Source organism: Lutra lutra, chromosome 6, assembly GCF_902655055.1.
Source record: "Lutra lutra chromosome 6, mLutLut1.2, whole genome shotgun sequence".
Lineage (NCBI taxonomy): Eukaryota > Metazoa > Chordata > Mammalia > Carnivora > Mustelidae > Lutra > Lutra lutra.
The window spans coordinates 143,904,356-143,926,970 of NC_062283.1; the positions used below are offsets into that span (position 1 = coordinate 143,904,356).

Genomic DNA, 22,615 nt, shown 5'->3' on the forward strand with positions numbered 1-22,615 from the left:
GGGGTGGCTCAAGGCAGGAGCGAGCTTGGCATGTTTGAGGAGGTGGAGGGCATCTGGGGCGTAGTGAGCTGGGCCTGGGGGACGGTGGGGGGGGAGGGGGGCAGGGCGTGCAGCCCGAGCGCATCGGGACCACTGGGACCAGAACATTTCAGCCTTCATGGGCGTGTGGATGAGTTTGGACTTTTACCCTAGCTGAAAGATGTTCTGCAGGAAGTAACACAGCTAGGTTTTTGTTAAAAAATAACTGGTGGGGCGCCCTGGTGGCTCAGTGGGTTAAGCGCCTGCCTTCCGCTCAGGTCATGATCTCAGGGTCTTGGGATCGAGCCCCACGTGCGGCTCTCTGCTCAGCGGGGAGCCTGCTTCTCCCTCTATCTACCCCCACCCAGTCATGCTTTCTCTAGCTCTCTCTCTCAAATAAATAAATAAAATCGTATAAATAAATAAATAAGTGGAGAATGTGTTGGAGGGACCCCGTGAGGGGCCCCGGGGAGAGATGATGGGGTGGAGTCAGATCCCAGCAGCGAAAGAGAGAAGTGGACATACTTGCCGGGTGTTCTGGATGGTGAAGGCACAGGCCCCACTGGCTGGCCTGAACGTGGAGGTCCCAGGGAATGAACCAAGTGATACCGACTGGCAGGGTGAGGACATTACCACCTTGGAGATGCACGACTGGGAAGCAGAGGCTCACTGTTCACACCTGTGCTGGGGACGGGAGGGAGAGGAAGGAGAGAGGGAAGGCCCAAGGTGACTCTGGGATGCATTGAGGTGGTAGGTGGTGGAGGGTGTCTGTCTGCAGCCCGGCAGAGCATTGGGATTAGGAATCATTTTAAAGAACTAAGCAGAGAAGTGGGACAGAGCACTGTGGCTCGGATGGAACCGAAGAGACTGTGCGAAAGCTCCGACCGATGTTAGCCAACACCCAGCAGGGTGTTTCCTGTTACGTTGCTCAGTCCCAGGTCTTCACCGGGCACCGAAAAGTAGCATCTAAGCCTCTCAGCCTCGGCCCTTTGAGTGCTTCCCCAGCCACGTGCGCTCCAAGTGCGGGTTGGCACTCTTCCAAGTGCAGCTGGGCTGTGAAATTGAGGCGTGATGTGAATATCATTGAAAAAAATACAGAAAAGTAGTGAATACCATTTTTACAGAAGTACTTCTTCAGGGATTCCTTAAATGATAGTACTTCTGTTCGATTTAGATGTTTGGGGTGTGCGAATTTCTTGATATCTTGTCTTAAGTAGAGAGAAACACAAAGCCAGGATTTTCCCAAGTATTATGGAGCAGTGAAAAATAAAAATGAATAATTTGAGGATTTTAAATATTAGGCGTATGTCATTTAATAAATAAGATTACATTTAATATCTATTTCTTATGTGCCATTTCAGATATCTGTTATGCTGAGTAAGATAATCTATAATTTTTCCTTTCAAAAAGCTTCAGAGCTGGCCTCTTCGAAGTAAATATCCCGCAGAACATGCAGTACATCCTTAAGCTTGGAAATTCACAAGCCTTGTAGATGTTGGAGGCAGCTGTTTTTCTTAGTGGTATGAGAGACGAGAAAGAACATTTTGTTAGTGCTGATGGTGGTTGTGTCACCTTTTTAGACTCTGAAAATATGACAGTAACATGGGAAAAGTAATTAGTGGTATTTGGAACCTGGCTTCAAGAGATAGGTGATATCCTGTCTAGTCTCCTATCTCTATGCTAGATTGGACAGAAGGAGTTGCTTTGCTTTTTTTCTGCGCGCCTACAGTCTTTCTTATTATGAAAATAAACGGGGCTGGGGGCATGATTATGGATCACGTGTTAGGCGCTAGCTAGCTGTATAATGCGTTTGCATCAACCGTGTACAGTGGCTCAGAGGGGGGCCCTTCTCACATGTCCCCAGGATGTTTCAGCTCACCTGCTACCTCACAGTGCTGCTATGTTTAGCACCAAATTAAAGCAGAAAAACAGAAAACCCACAAGACACAGATTTTTGTGTAGCCCTGCCCCTGTTGTAATAAAGTTTTATATTCCTCAGTTCACGTTATTCTGTCCGTGAACTTGGTGGTGCTCTGGTTTTTCATGTAATGACCAGCATTGGGGGATACCATGTTCTCTGTTGCTGTTGCTGCCGCTGGGCTGCAGTGCGGTGACACGGCCAGTGGCAGAGCCTGTCTGAGCCTCGGTGCCCAGAACAGCCTCAGCCCACCTGCCCCCCTGCCACACCAACTTCCTAAAGTCATTACCAACCAAAGGATCGGCTACTGGCTTTCAAGTGAACAGTGAATATTTATATATTGTGTATCTAAACAGTGTATCTTAAATACTCATTAATATCTTTACACATAATCCTACTTTTATTTTGAGAAGGAGAGAAAGGGCGGCCAGAGGCTTGGAGAGAGGAAAAGAGCGAATCCCAAGCAGGCTCCACGCCCAGCACAGAGCCCAACTTGGGACTCGATCTCACAACCCTGAGATCATGACCCAAGCTGAAACCAAGAGTCGGATGCTTAACCAGCTGAGCCACCCAGGCACCCCACCTACTTTTTCTCTTTCTTTTTCTTTTTTTTTTAAATTTTATTTTAAAGATTTTATTTATTTATTCGAGACAGAGATAGCCCAAGCAGTGGGGAGGGGTAAAGGGAGAAACAGACTCCCCCTAGAGTGGGGAGCCAAAGGCAGGATTCAGTCATGACCTGAGCAAAAGTCAGATGCTTAACCTGCTGAGCCACCCAGGTGCCCCTACTCGTCCTTTTCAGTGCTCTAATACTGAAGGGGTTGTTTCATAATATTTTGCTGTTATAAAAAATGATGCAGTGGTTATGGAATGAAGCAGCTGTTTTTTTCACACCTGCAATTGTGTTTCTATGAAATAGATTCCTAGAATAACTGACTCATGGGATATGAACTTCTACCTTACTGAGTATCTTCTACTACATAACAAAGTACCACCCAAAGTGGTTTTTCCACTTTGCCCGCACCCCATAGGTCAACGCTGGTCCCATGACCATGCGCAAACTCATTGTGGGAGGAGACTTCATAGGCTATAAATACCCTTGGGGGTAATAGCTCTCACATAACAGGTATTGACAGAAGTTAGACCAAGTCAATACTCTTCACATGAGCATGTCACAGTGTGTGGACCCTCCTCCCCTACCAGCAATGACCAGTATCGGTCCTCTTCATATTTAATTCGGAGAGGGGAAGTCTCATAATTGTTTTAACTTGGATTTCTTTCCCTTTTTTTTAAGATTTTATTTATTTATTTGACAGAGACAGTGAGGAGAGGGTATTCAAGCAGGGGGAGTGGGAGAGGGAGAAGCAGGCTTCCTGCTGAGCAGGGAGCCCAATGCGGGGCTTGACCTGGGACCATGACCTGAGCCGAAGGCAGACGCTTAACGACTGAGCCACCTAGGCACCCTCTTGAATTCTTTAATTATTATTGAAGTCACACATCTTTTCATACACTGATTAGCTACATATTTTTCTTTTCTTCTGAATGTCCATTTATTTGCCTATTTTTTTTTTTAATCTGATGGTTTTCTCTACTGGCTTTTTAAGAATTTTTTATGTATCAAGGAATTAAGCTATTTAATTATCCCCCTTAATGTCTGTTTCCCTCTGTTTTTACATTTATAAAATGGAAAATAACATCAGAACTTAATCTGCCACGTGTTGACTTGAGCTTGAGTAAGAAAATACGGAAAAGCCCAGCGCATCCCACCGCTGATAGACGTCCTTATGTGCGCTCTCCTCCAGCCGAACAAACTCTGTCAGCTCACCAAAGTTTAATCAGCTTTTGCTTCGTGTAACATAAAAGTAACCCTCCTAAGATGAAGAAAGGTAGCAGGACTGTATATCAATTAAGATTTGCATTAAAATGTTTAATTTGCCTACAGGCTAGTTTCTGGGCTTGACCCAATTCCCTTCAGGCTCTGAGCTGATGCTAATTTGCATATTTGACCTAATTGCCACTCTGCGCCCTGGTAGAAACACTTGCATTTCATCCATTCTTGAATTATTCTTAATTCCCTAGTGGTTTTCTTTACCCTGATTTTGCAGTGAGTCAAAGGTGGGTATTCATGTTAAGTTGTTTTTTTTTTTTGGTTTGTTTTGTTTTTTTACTTTTTTCCCCTGGAATGGAAAGGAACTAGCTTAATTCATACAGTTGACCCTTGAAAAACATGGGTTCAAACTGCACGAGGCTGCTTATACACCGAGTGTTTTCAGTAAATAGATGTGCGCTATTGTAAGTATATTTTCTCTTACAACTTTCTTAACATTTTCTTCAGCTTACTGAAGAATACCATATATGATTCATGTAACGTGCAATATGTGTGCTATTTTTTTTTTAAGATTTTCTTTATTTATTTGAGAGAGTGTGTGTGTGTGAGCAGGGAAAGGGAGAAGCAGATGGCCCTGCTGAGTGGGGAGCCCGATGCGGGGCTCGATCCCAGGACCCTGAGATCACAACCTGAGCCAAAGGCAGAGGCTTAACCGAGGAGCCACCAGGCGCCCCTCCACTGTATTGCGCGCGTTATCACTAAGGCTTCCGGGCAGCAGTAGCTTATGAGTAGTGAGGTTATGGGGGAGTCCAAAGCTACACGTGGGTTTTCACCTTCGTGGGGTCAGCACCCCTAGCGCCTGTGTGAAGGGTCACCTGTACGTGCGTGTCCTCTCTTCCTCATGCCCACCACATGAGGCGGCATGACCAACCTTATTTTAGAGACAAGGAATGAAACTTGGAAGCTTGGCTGCCCCAAGAAAGGACCTGTGTTTGTTTCCTACATTACTTCATAACAAGTTAGCATGACCTCAGCAGCCCAGAACAACATCCGTGTAGGACCCCACATTCCTGTGGGCTCTTGGCTTGGGGTTCCCCCTGGTGGACATCAGGGTGGCGGCCTGGAATCCGCTTGTCTGCGGTGCAGGGTCCTCTCCTGAGCTCGTTCAAGTTGTGGGCAAATGTGGCTCCTTGCAGTTGTCGGACTGAGGTCTCGTTGTCTGGAGCCCTGTCGTCTGGGGGCCTTCACAGTGCTAGGGGCTACCGCCCCTTCCTAACACGTGGCCCTCTCCACCACCTGGCGGGTGCTTCTTCAAGGCCAGCAGGAGAGTAAGTGTCCTGACCGCTAGACACGGATTTAAGGGACACAGCTGTATAATCTCCCTTCTGGTTGACTGCCTGTCAGCTGGTTGGTGATTTTAGTTACATCTGTGAAATCCCTTTAGCCATATCACGTATGTGATCATGGGAGCAACATTCCTGCCATATTGGTGGGTTCTACTCCCACTCAAAGGAAGGGGCTCTTACGAGGCCTGTACATGGGGTAAGGGATAGGGATCTTGGGTTCCATCTTGACTTCAGACCTCACACTCTTCGGTTTGTATTGTTGTCGGCCATATTAAGAGCAAGATAAATGTCTGCCATATTAAGGATTACAGAAATAACTGGAAAGGGCTGTTTGGGCCCCTTGGCTTTTGCAAATGCTTCATTTTCTGTGTTCTTTAAAATGTTGCAGTGCCTGGAAGTAGTGAGCCCTTTATGACTCAAGGACAGATGCCCACTAGCAGTATGCAGGACATGTATAACCAAAGTCCCTCTGGAGCAATGTCCAGTCTGGGCATGGGGCAGCGGCAACAGTTTCCCTATGGAGCCGGTTACGATCGAAGGTGAGTGTTTTCTGAGGTGACCATGAGGTTTACTGGAACCTCTCCTCACACGCGTTTCTGAGCCCTGGTACCTCCTGACAACACATGGACCTGCTTTTCTGCTGGGCTTGATATGGATGGCGTCAGGGGGCTGCCCTTCAGCAGCTGACCTCAGCAGGACCGCAAAGAAGGGCTCCTGAGAGCCAGGAGGCCCCACCGGATACCCTCCTGATGCCACCACGGCCACCACCTCCAGCTTCCTTGCACGGCTCCACAAACCCAGGGTTCACAGCCCCACCAAACCCCTCCCCCACCTGCATTTCTTCCTTAGGGAAATGCTCGCACACTGGGGGCCACGCTGGGCTTCCCGCAACCCCGGGGTGACAGGGAGCTCTGGGAAAACTCTTCCCTCCCGGCCTTGGTTTTTCAGGTGTTTCCATTCTTCCCTGCAAACATTTTAAACGGAGAGACTACTTTGCTCCTTGAATAACATCTCTGAGGAAAGCCACGACAGTCTTTTTTCCAGATACTTCTCAGGATGGTATCTGGACACTGAATAGCAAGTTGGGTTTCGGTGCTCATCCAGATTATTTTTACGGAGACAGAAGGACAGTCTTTGAAATGTGTCTGAGAGGTGACAGAAAACCAGCTCACGGTAGACTTCTGTGAAGAAGGCCCCTTAGCCCTGCCCCCGACTTAAATGCTGACTCTGAAAGCACCTTCCTTTGCTGGTATGTTCTTTGCCTCCTTAATAGAGAAATGCTCAGAAACAAAGTCTTTCACATAATATCTGTGATTTTTTTAAAGAAAATGGAGGCATATGAGAAGGCTCTTCTAACTGTAGCCACAGACCCAAGCTCAGGGTAGGGATGGCCTCGGCTGGGTTCCTTCAGAAGCCGGTGGCGGGCGGTGGTCCTCACTGCCTCCTCACTCTGCTCCCTACCCTGAGCCTCCTGCTGGCCTCCTGCTGGCCAAGGGCAGGCGCAAAGTCGTGAGAGCCGTGCAGAGGTGTCCGGGGGTATAATGCAGCAAGGAAGAAAGTTTCTTTGATTACCAAACAAGCTCTTTCTGGCACCTAGTGCCTGAGATTGCAGAGCCGTCACAAGCTTAAAGTGATTTGGTTCTTTCTAGACTTCAGAGTCTAGATTTCTCCTTCTTACCCTGTCTGTGGTGTGGGGAACTTGTATTAGGGATGTCCGCATGAATCAGTTACCCATCAGGTTTAGTCTACCAGATTGGGGATTTTATTTAGATCTGTTTTTGAGGATCCAAGGGAAGCTCTTCCCCCCCCCCCCCCCCCCCCCCCCCCAGCTGACGAGATGGGAAGAACACTTACCCTGGAACATATATTCTTAAAGGAGCCCTGGGAAGTGCCCTGTTCTGTTTCTCCTAAAAGACCTTCTAGAACTAGTTTAAGTCATTTTGGCTCTGCCGCATTAGGGTTTACCTTGTTATGTTTTCTGAAAAGTGTTACTTGTTCAGCTTAAATTTTATCTGTGTTGGTTATATTTCTTTCCTCCTAATTAAGCTTCCTCTATATCTGTTTTGCCTGTGATGGTCTCAAAATCCATTCGTTTTCTTTCTTATTCTCATCCCTTGACCACTGTAGGAACATACTCAGTGCCAGTATCCTCTGTCTTACAGGATCCAGTCAGTATAATAACTAAGCCGGTTTATCCCTTTAAACCTCACATCTACTGTTCTGTTACACATACTGTTTTTATGGTATTCATAATTTCTCAGTGTAATGGGAGTTGGAAAATAAATGTTATTCATTCCCATTTTCAGATTTAATCTAGGAGCCTATTTAAATCAGCCCTGTCACTCTTATAAGTCCTCTCTGTTACTCTTTCCTGTGGCCTTTTAGGGTCACAGGGCTTTAAAATTTTGAGTAGCTGTATTTTAACAATTATTAGCTAACTCAATATCATTTGGATTAAATGTGGAGTATGCTTTAAAAATATTGGAAATTTTGTATTCATAATGAGAAATAAGTAAAGACATTTTCCACGATGATAGGTCTGTGTTCTGGTACTCCCGCAATTCCTGTTTCATTCTGAGATTGTTTGTCTTGTCTCTGGCTCTCATTAATCCCTGCCCTCGCGGTGCCTCATGACGCTCGCGCGTCCGCGGATGGGCAGGGACTTTCCTCAAAGGCTCCGGGGTGCGGCCTGTCCGGCCAGGGCTCCTCACACACCGACTAACCAGGAGACTGGCAGCATTCCCAAGATGGGTGTTGCCATCCCTGTGGCTAAAAGTTAACGTGCTGTTTTTGCTCAACGTGCCTCTGTTGGAAGGTGTGTGCAGTGAAGGAAAGACAAAACCAGGAAGGGTGCAGGATTTCCAGAAACGAGCTGTTGGTTCCTCTCTTGGCCCGAGGTCCTTTGACAATGAAGTGTTCTTTGAATGCCTCATTCTAGGCATGAACCCTATGGGCAGCAGTACCCAGGCCAAGGCCCTCCCTCAGGACAGCCGCCATATGGAGGACACCAGCCCGGCCTGTACCCGCAGCAGCCGGTGAGTTGGCGAGTGGACACACATCTCCATGCTTTCGGTTTAAAACCCAAACTTGTGTTACTTCTGAAGAGTTTCAGGGAGGATAAGAAAAAGGAGTAGCATCAGGATCTCCTTGCTTATGCTAGAAAATAGTATCAGGATTTTGAAGTCAGCAAATTTTAAAAAGCTCTGGATGTATGGTATCCTGGAAGAAATGTAACGTGTTGTAGGAAGTAAAGGACATTCAGCCTTGTCAAGACTAACCAGTCTGAGTAACGAATATCATATATAACGAATATAGCATGTTCTGTCGTGTGTATTGTCTATCGAATGCCTTTTTTTAGAACAGAAATTTGTTCATGTTTTACAGACAATTTGTAGATAAAACAACTTAAAATATTAAATACCAAGAATAAAAGTTAATCGGTTTTTTAAAAAATGAGATACTAACGACCACATATTTTGCCCACCAAGGATGGTTGATGCTGGTTTACACGGCCATAGATCTTGAGCTGTATAAGATAACCTTACAGTTGTCACTACTGATGCAGAGAATTACATGTCGTGCTGGGGCTGTTCAGACACAGAAATATGCTATTTCTTTTTTTTTTTTTTTAAGGTTTTATTTGTTTGAGAGAGAGAGAGCACGCGTACACGTGCGAGCAGGGGGAGGGGCAGAGGGAGAGAGAGAGGGAGGAAGCAGATTGCCCTCTGAGTGTGGAGCCTGATGCAGGGCTCAGTCCCACAACCCCGAGATCATGACCTGAGCTGCAACCAAAGAGTCAGACACTCAGCCGACTGAGCCACCCAGGCACCCCAAGAATTTGCTATTTCTAAACAGCTTTTCTGGTGTAAGACCTCTGGTAGCATAGAGGAGGTTTTAAACATTCAATTCGACTGGAGCATGTACATACAGTAAATTCTGTTACTAAACCAGCTGACCTTAAGCAATTTCCGAGGAAGGTAAAAGAGCACTAATTACCACATCAGCATCTTTCTCCCGTCAGGAGGATCCCACTCGGATCGACTGCTGGTACCTGGGGGGTCCCCAAGGGGGAGCCTAGTACACAGGCGACGCGGGCCCTGCCGTCAGAGGCTGGGGCCGGCGGGGCTTTCGTTGGAAGTTGAGGTGGGAGCCGGGGACTGTAGGGTGTTAGGACAGCAGGTCCAGTCTGAGGAGCTGGATGCTGTGTGGAGACACTTCCAGAAAGGTAGGCCTAAGGAATCTCTTGACTCCAGGAACCATGCAGGCTGGCCCTCGGGGAGCCCAGTCCATGCCAGTGCGAGTTCTCTTCCGACCTACTGAGGCCATCTTCGTGTAGCTGCGGGCCCCCGGCCGCATTGCCCATGCAGGGATCACCAGAGCCTGTGCCCCACTGTACCACAGCCCTAGGAAATACCAAGGCAGGGGCTACCAGGAAAAAGAGAGAGGAAGTCTTTCTTTCCCCAAGAAAATACCAAAGCACGGGCAAACTTCGGGAACCCTCTTCGGAGTACGTGCCACGGCCCTTAATAATCCCGAGTGGGGGCCTAGATGGTTAGTCCCAGTTGTTTTGGGAGCTGCCCCTATTCATTTTGAAATGAGCATCCTGCCAGGTAATAACTGTTTTGCCTAATTTACGTGTGTGATTATACCTGTAAAAGCACATCAGTATGATTTGTCTTGGTGCGAATTTCAGAATTACAAACGCCATATGGACGGCATGTACGGGCCTCCAGCCAAGCGGCACGAGGGAGACGTGTACAACATGCAGTACGGCAGCCAGCAGCAGGAGCTATACAACCAGTACGGGGGCTCCTACTCGGGCCCGGACAGGAGGCCCATGCAGGGCCAGTATCCGTACCCCTACAACAGGGAGCGGATGCAGGGCCCGGCACAGATGCAGCCGCACGCCATCCCGCCTCAGATGATGGGCGGCCCGATGCAGTCGTCCTCCAGCGAGGGGCCACAGCAGAGCATGTGGGCGACACGCAACGACCTGCCTTACCCCTACCAGAGCCGGCAGGGCCCCGGCGGCCCCGGCCAGGCACCGCCCTACCCAGGCATGAACCGCACGGATGATATGATGGTACCTGATCAAAGGATCAACCACGAGAGCCAGTGGCCTTCTCACGTCAGCCAACGTCAGCCTTATATGTCCTCTCCCGCCTCCATGCAGCCCATCACGCGCCCACCTCAGTCATCCTACCAGACGCCGCCGTCACTGCCAAACCACGTCTCCAGAGCCCCCAGCCCCGCCTCCTTCCAGCGCTCCCTGGAGAGCCGCATGTCCCCCAGCAAGTCTCCCTTTCTGCCCTCTCTGAAGATGCAGAAGGTCCTGCCCACCGTCCCCACGGCCCAGGTCACGGGGCCGCCCCCCCAGCCACCCCCCATCCGAAGGGAGATCACCTTTCCCCCTGGCTCCGTCGAGGCATCACAGCCAGTCTTGAAACAAAGGCGAAAGATTACCTCAAAAGATATCGGTAAGCACCCCGGGCCTTGTCCTGAAACGGACCCCAGTTGTGATCTAGAACCGTAGTCGTAGTTCAGATGCAGCTCCTGTCCATCTCCCGGGGATGGACGTCTTGGGCCCACAGGCTGTCAGGACATGTGTCTGCAGAGCCCTGATCTGAGCGAAGAAACAGGGCCGGAGAGGAGCGTGAACTAAACGGGTATTTTTACACGTGGGCGTTATTACTCGTGAGAGAGTAGAGCTCCAAGCGAGACCAGGGGTCCTCGGTGACTGTGTTCAGTGCCACATGCTGAGCCGACAGACTGGGCCTTAACCAGTTACTTGGCCTCTGCAGTGAGCCTCCACGGAGGCTGAGAGGCTAATGACATGCTCAGGTGGCCTGAGAAAACTTGAAGGCGAGCCCCTCTGTAATTCAGGGAACCCCAGACAGTGGGCTTCCCTGGGAAGAAGTCGAAGCCTGTGTATGATATGTGGATAAATATTAGTATGATACGCAGAGTTTGATACAATGTGATGTGTAGACTTAACATAAGCCCTGTAGCGGGGGTAGATGCAGGCCAAGGAACGATTTTGGTTGGATGCTGATGTTGTTTGCACATTCTCTCTGGGATGTTCTGAATACTAACCCCAGATCTGGGGTATCTAGGAGTACACGCAGTTTTTTTGCATTCTTTTTGAAGTACTTATAATGTAGCAAAGGAAATTATAGATCGTGGTTTTATATATATAAAAAGCAATTTTTTTCAAAAAACCTCAAAATCACTTGACTTGAAATCATTTACTATAGTGAGTAGGATATCAAAGATATTAAAGGTTTCTTTTTCAACCCTTGGAATTAAGGACCTACACAGGCAGAGAGGGGGAAGGAAGTAAGGACTTGCAGAGAGGGGTGCTGGAGGTGAGGAGATACAGACACTGAGCACCGTTTATATGCAGAAATATATATGAAAAAATATGCATGTGTGTTTGTGTGTTTATGTGTGTGCATATGTTTAAATAAATAAACCTATTTAAATTTTTATAAAATTTCTTTGCACATGTTAGATCAGCATTTGTCCTCAGCCTGGGGAAATTTATGTTCCTTATTTTAAAAAAGAAAGTTTGCTTTTTCTATTACAAAAGTATAGTATGCCTCTTAGAAAATATGGGAAGTAGATGAAATTACAGTAGAGGTGGACAACCACGGTCCCGTCCAGCACGTGCGACTGCTGCTGGTGTCCGGTGTGGGCTGTTGTTCTGGTGAGTTCTGGTTGCCCGGGCCCGCTCCCACCAGGTGCTTCTGCCGGTTTGCTGAGACAGAAATCTCAGACATATAATGGGCCTCTTCTAGCCACATCTTATGGCAAATCTTGCAAATGTTTGATCTCATCCTTGTGTCTTCTTCAGTAACGGGAAGGGGGAAGAGAAGAGTACAGCCCTTCTGTTTCCCATCCCCTGGCTCAGACCAAGCTGTTGAAAAATCTGAACCTTCCACGTGCTAATAATTGTCAACAGCATGTTCTGAGGGCAAGAGCTCAGAGAGAAGGGGACAGCAAGGGAATACCAAGACTGTCTATCCCAGAATGCGCTGTTTGTGAGTTGAATTTTGCCTGTTTTCTGCGTATTTGCCAGCCTTCCAAGGATGCCGCCCGGAGACAGTTGTGAATCGATCGGGCAAAAGAAGACAAACGCCATTTTTTGGTTTGACTCAGTTACTAACACTTCGCTGCATCATCACTGAGTCTCTTAGGGGCTAAAGGAAACCAGTCAGGGCTGAGAAAGGGCCGTGGTGCTCAGCACCACCACCTCGAGAAGCGCTTTTGGCTCCTGTTTAACCAACAAAGCCAAGGGATCTTAAACAGCGGGAAGTGTCTTAGGAAGCCGTCCCCTCCATTTAAAATCTGGAAACGATCATGTTTAGCCATGCCTCAGGACATTTGTTTGAAATCCGTATTTAACTCAACACTCGACTTTTTTCTTATTCTTGTGTTATTTTCCTTCCTTTCCTGCACAGACCTGATATTAATTATACCTCATTCTTTCCCCCGTTTTAGTTACTCCTGAGGCCTGGCGTGTGATGATGTCCCTTAAGTCAGGTCTTCTGGCTGAAAGTACTTGGGCTCTGGACACTATTAACATTCTCCTATATGATGACAGCACTGTCGCTACCTTCAGTCTCTCCCAGGTAAGCCGGCACCCGACCTGCCAGGGGCCCAGGGAGCAGAGGAACGTTGAGGCGTGCGCAGCGCGGGAGCGAATGTCAGGGGTGATCACATCCGTCGGGCATGGCCGCCCTTGTAGTTATTACGGACGTAGAGCTGTCTGAGATTTAGTCAGGAGTAATAACTCGTTTCAGGCTCCAGTATAAATACACACATCCTTCTGTTTCTCACTAGAAAACTGTCCCAGTGTGCATGTGTGCGTGCGTGCCTGTGTGGGGGTGGGGGGTGTAGAACAGATAGTAAAAGTTGCTGTTGAGAAGGAATGTCAGCAACCGGTGGAGGTAACCGAAATACAACATCGAGCCAGGCCCGAGGTCAGTGTTGGGTATGCGGGAGCTGGGGATGGGAAATAGCCTCCTTTCCAGGGAGACCGAACTGCTTTCTTCCTTTTTTTTTTTTTTTTAAAGATTTTATTTATTTATTTGACAGAGATCCCAAGTAGGCAGAGAGGCAGGCAGAGAGAGAGGAAGGGAAGCAGGATCCCCACTGAGCAGAGAGCCCAATGTGGGTCTCAATCCCAGGACCCTGGGATCATGACCCGAGCTGAAGGCAGAGGCTTTAACCCACTGAGCCACCCAGGCGCCTGAGCTTTCTTTTAGTTAGAAAGAAACGTTATGGTATAGAAAATGTACACGGGAGAGAGAGGTAGAGAGACCCGTTTAACGAACCCCCCCATGTCCCCATCATCCAGCTGAGATACTGTGACCTCATGGCCAGACTTGGTTCTCGGTCTGTTTCCTTCCTTGCTGCCTCTCTCCACCTTATTTTGGAGCAGTCATTGGAAAGCCTCCTACTTGTGTAATAAAGCTTCACGCTCTCCTTTGTTCGGCAGTTGGCTTCAAGTGGCCCCCCACATAATTGCTAGAGGAGAGAAGGGGAGCAGAGCATTAGGGAGAATGCCCGAGAGTCAACTGAGCTGCAAACTTTTAAAGAAATATTTAGAAACAAAAATGAAGAGAGGTAATTCTCCCTGCTGTGTATGAACAATTCTCCGCTTTGGGTGAAAAAAGCCAAAACATCTAATTACGTTGCTTCTGCTGAAATTGGACCAGAATCTTCCTCTTTGTCTTTCTTCTCACATTTAAGTCCTCATTATAGCCCTGAAAGGCAATTTTTCACTTGATAGGATGTGTATTAATAAGGTTATAAACATCGTGTGAAGCCCATTGTAACAGAAAATACTAAAAAAACGTGTAGTGCCTTTTCTAGAATGCCTGCCTTCCGTTCTCATGTGAGCAGAGTGAACGCGTGTTGCTCACACATTTTCATACCAGAATCGCTTTAGTAACTTGCAGCTTTCCCCTGCCCTGGGGATAAAAGTTAACTTTAAGTTGGGGGACAGACACCCAAATCTTCACTTGAAAAATTGTGCCTTCATCCCCTAAAAGCAAGTCCTTTAAGGTCCTACTTGATTGGCCCCTTACTTCCTAATAGTCGTTCACGCCCACTTTCAGGAAACCGATAGCAGGATATGAAAATACGACTGATTTCCAAAACACCTATCGTTAAAGAATCCTCCAGTCCCTCCTTATCCTCCGTCATCCCTACGTGTGGTGGCGTGGGCACTGGGGGAGGGGCGCTGGGCAGTTGCTAATCATGGACTGTGTCGGCGTTCTCAGCGCAAACTTGCAAGGAAACGAAACTGGTTCTCAGGTGGCTTTTGTCTTTCAGCGGGAGTTGTGATAGCTGAAATGTAAAAGTGCATTCTATGAGACACTCTAATTCATTTATTAGGGGCTAAATTGATTTGTTTTTAATTTTCTGTGTTTATGAGCTACTACATTGCTGAAATTATCTTCTCCCAAAGATATATGGGGAATGTAAATTAGAGTAACCTATGGCACCTGAGACAAAAATAACCATAAAATCCTAAGAATAATAACCGTAAAATCCAGGCAAGCCAGTCGCAGACAAATAATGGAGAACAGACTCGCTTTGGGTGAATGAGTCTGTAAGTTCACGTTCCCGCTCTTCTCGCATGGAGTGCAGTGTATCTCAGTCAGAACAAAAGACAAAAGGCAAAGAACTTGATAATATTAAAAAGAAGAAAATACTGGGGAAGTTTCCATATTGACCGAGTAGGAAAGTCAGCAGGAAGGGAAAACACGGTGCACGTTGATTTAGTTAACAACGTAAAAGTCAGGAAGCCGGCTCTGAGATGTAGTTTCTCTCTCTGGGCCTAACCAAAATGGAATCAAAACTTGAGAAAAATCACCCTAAAACTGTATCAGTAGCTCTCAGGATTGCTGCCCTTCTCCACCCTGTCCGAGGTTATGACATTGTACCCGTTCTTGTTCTTGTCCCCCTCTCTAGTTGTCCGGATTTCTCGAACTTTTAGTAGAGTACTTTAGAAAATGCCTAATTGACATTTTTGGGATTCTTATGGAATATGAGGTGGGCGACCCCAGCCAAAAAGCACTTGACCACAATGCGGTGAAGAGAGACGACAGCCAGTCGTGGGCCGACGATTCTGGGAAAGAGGAGGAAGATGCCGAGTGTGTCGATGAGGAGGAGGACGACGAGGAGGACGAGGAGGACGACAGTGGGAAGACAGAGACGGAGGAGAAGAGTGGCGTGGCTCTGGCCTCTCCCAACGCCCCCGCAGATGCCAAGGAGAAGCCCAGGCAAGCGAGTAAGTTCGACAAGCTGCCGATAAAGATAGTCAAGAAGAACAACCTGTTCGTGGTCGACCGGTCCGACAAGCTGGGCCGCGTGCAGGAGTTCAACAGCGGACTTCTGCACTGGCAGCTCGGCGGGGGGGACACCACCGAGCACATCCAGACTCACTTTGAGAGCAAGATGGAAATCCCTCCTCGGCGGCGTCCGCCGCCCCCCGTGAGCTCCACGGGCAGGAAGAGAGAGCAGGAAGGCAGAGGCGAGGCTGACGAGCAGCAGGAGAAGAGCATCATCGCGACCATCGACGACGTCCTGTCCGCTCGGCCGGGGGCGCTGCCGGAAGACGCACACCCCGGTACCCAGACCGAGAGCAGCAAGTTCCCCTTCGGGATCCACCAAGCCAAAAGTCACCGGAACATCAAGCTGCTGGAGGACGAGCCACGGAGCCGAGACGAGACTCCTCTCTGCACCATCGCGCACTGGCAGGATTCTCTGGCCAAGCGCTGTATCTGTGTGTCGAATATTGTCCGTAGCTTGTCTTTTGTGCCTGGCAATGACGCCGAAATGTCCAAACATCCAGGCTTGGTGCTGATCCTGGGGAAGCTGATCCTTCTTCACCACGAGCATCCGGAGAGAAAACGAGCGCCGCAGACCTACGAGAAAGAGGAAGACGAGGACAAGGGGGTGGTCTGCAGCAAGGATGAGTGGTGGTGGGACTGCCTGGAGGTCTTAAGGGATAACACGTTGGTCACGTTGGCCAACATTTCCGGGCAGCTAGACTTGTCTGCTTACACAGAAAGCATCTGCTTGCCGATTTTGGATGGCTTGCTGCACTGGATGGTTTGCCCGTCGGCAGAGGCACAAGACCCCTTTCCCACGGTGGGACCCAACTCTGTCCTGTCGCCTCAGAGACTCGTGCTGGAGACCCTCTGCAAACTCAGCATCCAGGACAATAACGTGGACCTGATCTTGGCCACGCCTCCGTTTAGTCGTCAGGAGAAATTCTATGCTACATTAGTTAGGTACGTGGGAGATCGCAAAAACCCAGTCTGCCGAGAGATGTCCATGGCGCTCTTATCGAACCTGGCCCAAGGGGACGCGCTGGCGGCGCGGGCGATAGCTGTGCAGAAAGGGAGCATTGGAAACTTGATAAGCTTCCTAGAGGACGGGGTCACCATGGCGCAGTACCAGCAGAGCCAGCACAGCCTCCTGCACATGCAGCCCCCGCCTCTAGAACCACCGAGCGTGGACATGATGTGCAGGGCGGCCAAGGCTCTGCTGGCCATGGCCAGGGTGGACGAGAACCGCTCGGAGTTCCTCCTGCACGAGGGCCGGTTGCTGGACATCTCGATATCCGCCGTCCTGAACTCTCTGGTCGCGTCTGTCATCTGTGACGTACTGTTTCAGATCGGGCAGTTATGACACCCGTGAGAAGGCAGCATGTGTGCGTGAAGACTGGAGGCTCCCGTGTAACTGGCTGTTTTCTGTTCTTGTTTATCCAGCGTAGGAAGAAGGAAAAGAAAAGCTCTGCTCCTCTGCCCCGTTCACTATTTACCAATTGGGAATTAAAGAAATAATTAATTCGAACAGTTATGAAATTAATATTTGCTGTCTGTGTGTATAAGTACCTCCTTTTGGGGTTTTTTATTTTGGTTTTTTGTTTTGTTTTGTTTTGTTTTAACCAAAGTTGCTGTCTAGTGCATTCAAAGGTCACTTTTTGTTTTTCACAGATTTTCTTTTTAATGTTCTTTTCCATGTTGTATTGCATATTTTCTTTTTTTTTTTTCCTTTTTTTTGGGGGGAAGCAAATTGACTTTAATGGAAAAAAAAGTGGCAAAAGATGCTAAGGATGAGAAAATTTCACCACACTGAGGCAAAAAGGTGAAAAATTATCAACTTCCTAGGCATGTTATTCTTCAGATGATGGAAAAAACAAACTGTATCCCATCGCCCAAAGCTCTGTGCAATAGAAACTTCTAGAGATGTAGGGATAGGGGCTCAAGGAGGTGTGTCAGTCAGTAGTCAGACTATGAAATGATACTGGTTTCTCCACAGGAAAATGGTTACATTAGGCTAGGAGCAAAAACAATTTTTTTTTTAAGTTAAGAATGAAAATACATACCTGACAACGATCAGTGGAAACTGCTTCCTCACCACTACCGTCATGTCTGCTGTCTATCGTCTGACCTTCCACATGACAGTTCTTCACAATTCCTTTAATCATTTTTTAAATATTTTTTTTTTACTGCCTATGGGCTGTGATGTATATAGAAGTTGTACATGAAACATACCCTCATTTTTTCTTTTCTTTTCTCTTTTTTTGTTTTTTGGTTTTTTTTTTGGTTTTTTTGGCTTTTGTTTTTGTTTTTAGTACAAATTTTTTAGTTTCTTTTTCATGATGTGGTAACTACGAAGTGATGGTAGATTTAAATAATTTTTTATTTTTATTTTATATATTTTTTCATTAGGGCCATATCTCCAAAAAAAAAAAAAAAGAAAAAATACAAAAAACAAAAACAAGCAAAAAAAAAAACAAAAAAAGAGGGTAATGTACAAGTTTCTGTATGTATAAAGTCATGCTCTATTTCGGGAGAGCAGCTGATCACAATTTGCTTCATGAATCAAGGTGTGGAAATGGTTGCATATGGATTTAGACTATGGTTACCAGTACAGACAAAAAAGAAACAAATACAACTAAAAAGAAGAAACACAACTTGAAAGATTTTTCAGTGACGAGAATCCACATTTGTATTTCAAGATAATGTAGTTTAAAAAAAAAAAAACTTGATGTAAATTCCTCCTTTTCCTCTGGCTTAATGAATATCATTTATTCAGTATAAAATCTTTATATGTTCCACATGTTAAGAATAAATGTACATTAAATCTTGTTAAGCACTGTGATGAGTGTTCTTGAATACTGTCCTAGTTTCCTTACAGTGGTTTCACAGTAACCAACTCCTTCCCAAGAAATAAGGGAAAGCCCAGCCGTGTACTAACAGTGTCCTCATCCTGAAACCCCGAGGTCTGGAGGGACCTTTAGGGACTACCTACTTCAGAGTGGGGAGCAACACTTTGATTTTTCTCAGATCATTTAGCTATGAGTCTTTGTTTAAAGCAATCAACCCTAACGACACTGAGGTGTGAGAATGTCCGGTGTGTATGGGCGGCAGCGGCTAAGCCCAGGAGCTCGCTGGCCTGATGATGTACACTCTGCCTTTTCCTAACCCCATCTTGATTTGACTCAGTTCAGTCTCGTCCATGTCTTTTCTGCGTGCCTCGGAGGTATTTTGCATCTAGTTTACTCCGCTGTGTATAACCTTTATATTGTGCAATGTTAAAAAGACGATGTTCTATGATATGTGGTGTACATAGTGCAAAGTGATTATTTCTATTTCAGGGCATATTAATATTCTCGTGTTCTTCCTACCTGGTGCACAGTAGCTTTTTAAAACCAGTCACTTCAAATTTGAACTTTTTCTTCCTGGGTCCTTGACTGTTCTCGTGTAACACTCCATTTCTTTGAAACTGCTGCAGAATTAAGGTGTTAGCGGACTCCCTTCTGGCGCTACCTCTCCACCACCCTGCCAGTCCCAGCACACGCAGACACCCCCAGTCCTCTCGCCAGACCCGTTGCCCCAGGGGTCGCACCTGGAAGGGTTAGACAAGAGCACACAGCTGCGACCAGCGTGTGAAACGTGACTCTAGTGTCATGAGAAACAGATTTTTCTGCGAGCAGTGTCGTCCTCTGTCAGCCCTCACCTTACTTAGTCCCGTGGTCTTCATACTTAACAATGCAGCCAAATACATGTTGAATTAAAAACCCACGTATAAGTCTACTTTAAGTACATCTGCGTGCTAAGAACAGATTTTAGCGCTCCGAGCTTCAAATGCCAAGATTTGTACGAGGGAACTCGATAGGAATCTAACCGCTCTCTTAACCAGAGCATGAATAAAAGGCGTACCCAGGCTCTGAAAGTCCTCTAACACCCCGATTCCTTTGTCGCTCGAAAAAGTAAAATCATTACAAAAGACTGTTGTTTTCATGGTTTGCGTTGTAATCAGTACCTAGAGTCTGAGCGCTGCGCCACAAGATTTTACATGCTGATGTGCAACGAAACCTCCTGAATAATCCAGGAAGACTTTAGCATCCTTTCTCCAGTCACCCCAGAACCAAGACCACAGCAGCCCACGAAGAGCGTCCAGCCTGCCTGAGATCAACCTGCCTACAAACTGAGTCATTGCTTTGTCCTAAACATTAGTTGGGTTTTTTTTCCCCCCTTGAGGCTTTTCAGAAATTTACAGGATGCCCGTACTTTAAATGTGTACAAAAAAAAAAAAAAAAAGATAATAAAGGTGCAAAGAAAGTTTAGTATTTTGGAATGGTGCTATAAAGTGGAATCTGTTGGTATTTGAGTGCAATTTTTTATTGTCACATAAGAGCTATCTGGTGGCATGTACCCAGAAATAACTATTCACGGTGTTTTGTTTGAGGTTGAGAATGACAGAGAATCCATTTTCATTGGCAAATGTGGCCTCTTCAGAAACTAGTTTCACTGTTTTTGAAAAGTTATAATAGAGAATGGCTTTTGGGGGGGAGATGAGCAGTTGGAGGGTACAGTGCAAGCTATTAACTACCTCTTTTATGGAAAGAATCTGGCCTTTGCCCTGAAATCCATCCATTTAAAAACTGTTGGAAATCTTTCATTTCCTGTCAAACCCCATGGACCAATTCCCATTATCTGTTCACCTGCGAAGCAGAGAAGGTATTATAAATGAGCCACAAATGGCAATCCAAACAACCCGTTTTCTTCTTGCTGAGCTGTGTTTCACTTCCTTCTCGGAGAGCGGAAGGCCAGCCGCCCGACGGCCCTGCCCTCTGCCCCCCGCCCCCGCCAGCCCCACGGAGGAACTCCTAGTCAGGCGAGCTTTCAGAAATGCCGAGAAATGTCTCTGGTGACAGCGTATAACCCGCTAAGACGTCTCCTTATTCATCAGCTCAGCAGAGAGGCGTCGAGCACACGCGGCGCGCCCAGCCCTGTTCTAGGCTCCCAGGAGTCACTTGTGAACAGAGACCCTGTCACAGGACAGGCTTTGGGGTCAGACGATGACAGAGGGTGACATTTTTGTTGACTACAAAACTAAGGTTCTCACTGTAGCACCTCCGAGTGCGGTGAGAAGAGCTCCGGACTGAAAACCAAGGGGACCGAGGCGAGGCTCAGAGCCGGGCTGGCCTGCAAACACCAGGAAAACCGGTCTCCAAGGCCGCTCCGGCTCCAGAATGTGAGTCTACAGCCTGGGCCCTTCCCTGCTCATGCTCACGTCAGGTCGCGTGTGTGTTCTGGAGTGGGGGCCACAAAGCCACCACGGGAGCCTGGGGCGCAGTGACGCCAGGCCGCTGGGTGAGCCCTTGGCAATGTAGGAATCGACCAAAACTCTTGGAAGACCTAATCGAGGACTTTTTTGTCCTTAAGTCCCACAGACCCTCCCATGTGCCCGGGCCCTGCTTCTGTCCCAACTCCCCTGTCCTGCTTCGTTTGATGACACTCCAGGCCCTCCAGAACACCGCAGTCCCCATTACCACGTTAATTCACTCTGGGAGGTAAACACAGGAAACCCTGAGGGGAAGCTGGGGCAAGACTGGCAGCCGTGTTCTTCCTGAGTCTGATTTCAGGGACTTGAAGTTTTACCCCGGCTTCTTCGAGGCATATTCTAAGAAACAGAAGAGCGACTGCAAAAAACAAAAACTACCCAAAACTCCTTACACGTTCCCCTCTGGGCCATCTGTACTCTGTATGATCATGGTTAAGACTGAGAAATCCTGCAGAAGGGAAGCCTGTTTATCCCAAACATTTCCTGACTTAATTAACCTTGGAACCTTCTTTTTTTTTCCCAATGAACTTGGCCGCCTTGGTGGATTAACCGCGTTAGCCGAAGAGCCCGCCTCCCTCCCCAAGCTCCCGCAGGGCTCTATCCCTTACACTGAACTTGCAGGGTCCTCCCTGGGGGAGCTCGTGAAGCTTTCTCTTGCTGTCTCTGTGACCTTGAGCAAGGTGCTTAAATTCTTTGAGCCTCCGTTTCCTGACCCATAATACGGGGTAATGCCGACCTCAGGACTGGTGAGGATTGAAGGAGATAATTCTACAAAGACCTGATAACGTGCCTGATCGCTGTGTGTTCCCCCTGAACGCACACTCACACACACACACACACACACACACACACTTTTCCTTTGGTGGGTGCTCTCAAGCATGTTTCATGGAAGTTTAAAATCTCCCCTGAGAGGCTGTCTTCCTGTCTTCATAACCAGCCACATGGTTTGTGCGACTTTGTTGGTTTCGGTTTTCTCGAAAAACCATAAAGCCTTCGTCGGTTGACAGCCTGTGTCTAGCAGGCAAGGTGATTGTGCTAAATTTCTCTAACGCAGGTCAGTTTGGGGTCTCGGACCTCCAGAGGCGGTGGCAGACCTCACCTGCGGGGAGGCGTATTCGAAGGACAGTCGTCCTTTCCTGCCCTCCTCGAATAAAATGGTGGCTAGGAACGTCTTCCAGAGGCCAGATGTGGCAGGTGACCGAATGCAACTTTTCTATTCGCTTTGCTGTTCCTTTTCCTCTGGCGAGGAGGGCTTTCCTCGACAAAAGGAACTCTAGTCTTCCCACGGAGCTGGAGACAGGCCAGTTTCTGGGGGCTACCACAAAGGAATTCGGGGCGCTCTTCCTTTCCATGCGGGCTTAAGGTCACGTAAATAAATGAACCTTGAGCTTTGATCTGCATGACTCTGGCATTTAGATGGCCCAGGATCCGCATGTTCTACGCACTGTAGATCTCTCCAAAGGCTTAAGGAGCCTAAACTTGGATTCAGCCCCTTGAAGATATCCTTGTCCAAACAAAAGCAGTTTCTTAAGGCAGAAACCCGCAGCATTTACGACGCCGCTTCCAGTAAGCGGTGATCATTTCACATTTGGATGTTTCTTGCGCTTGAGAGAATGCCGTGGCTATTAGCTGTCTTCACAGAAGCCTTGGTGTAGAACATGAGAACATCCATTCTCCAGAAACAGAAGCATAGGCTGGCGCGCAAGGTAGCTGGAACCAAGCTGAGACCTCCACTTTCCAAGAACGTGTGTTTGCCCAAGAAACGCTCGCAGCTCTACGCAAAATCCAGGGGATCCAGGGACTTCCCAAACAGAAGCCATGGTGTACACTGGCCACAGATTAGAAGGGGGG

At 47.6% G+C, this 22,615-nt stretch overlaps 1 protein-coding gene across 9 annotated transcripts in view; it reads left to right on the plus strand.

Moving 5' to 3' along the window:
- Nucleotides 1–18,286, plus strand: part of ARID1B (AT-rich interaction domain 1B) — a 441,388-nt gene extending 423,102 nt beyond the window's left edge. For all 9 annotated transcript variants that reach the window (XM_047732510.1, XM_047732515.1, XM_047732511.1 and 6 more), the window contains 5 exons: nt 5,499–5,649; nt 8,049–8,145; nt 9,804–10,587; nt 12,611–12,741; nt 15,092–18,286. In XM_047732510.1, coding sequence (XP_047588466.1) covers nt 5,499–5,649; nt 8,049–8,145; nt 9,804–10,587; nt 12,611–12,741; nt 15,092–16,816 — 2,888 coding nt within the window. In that variant the 3' untranslated portion in view covers nt 16,817–18,286. The remainder of the gene's footprint in view (nt 1–5,498; nt 5,650–8,048; nt 8,146–9,803; nt 10,588–12,610; nt 12,742–15,091) is intronic.
- Nucleotides 18,287–22,615: the final 4,329 nt, after the last annotated feature.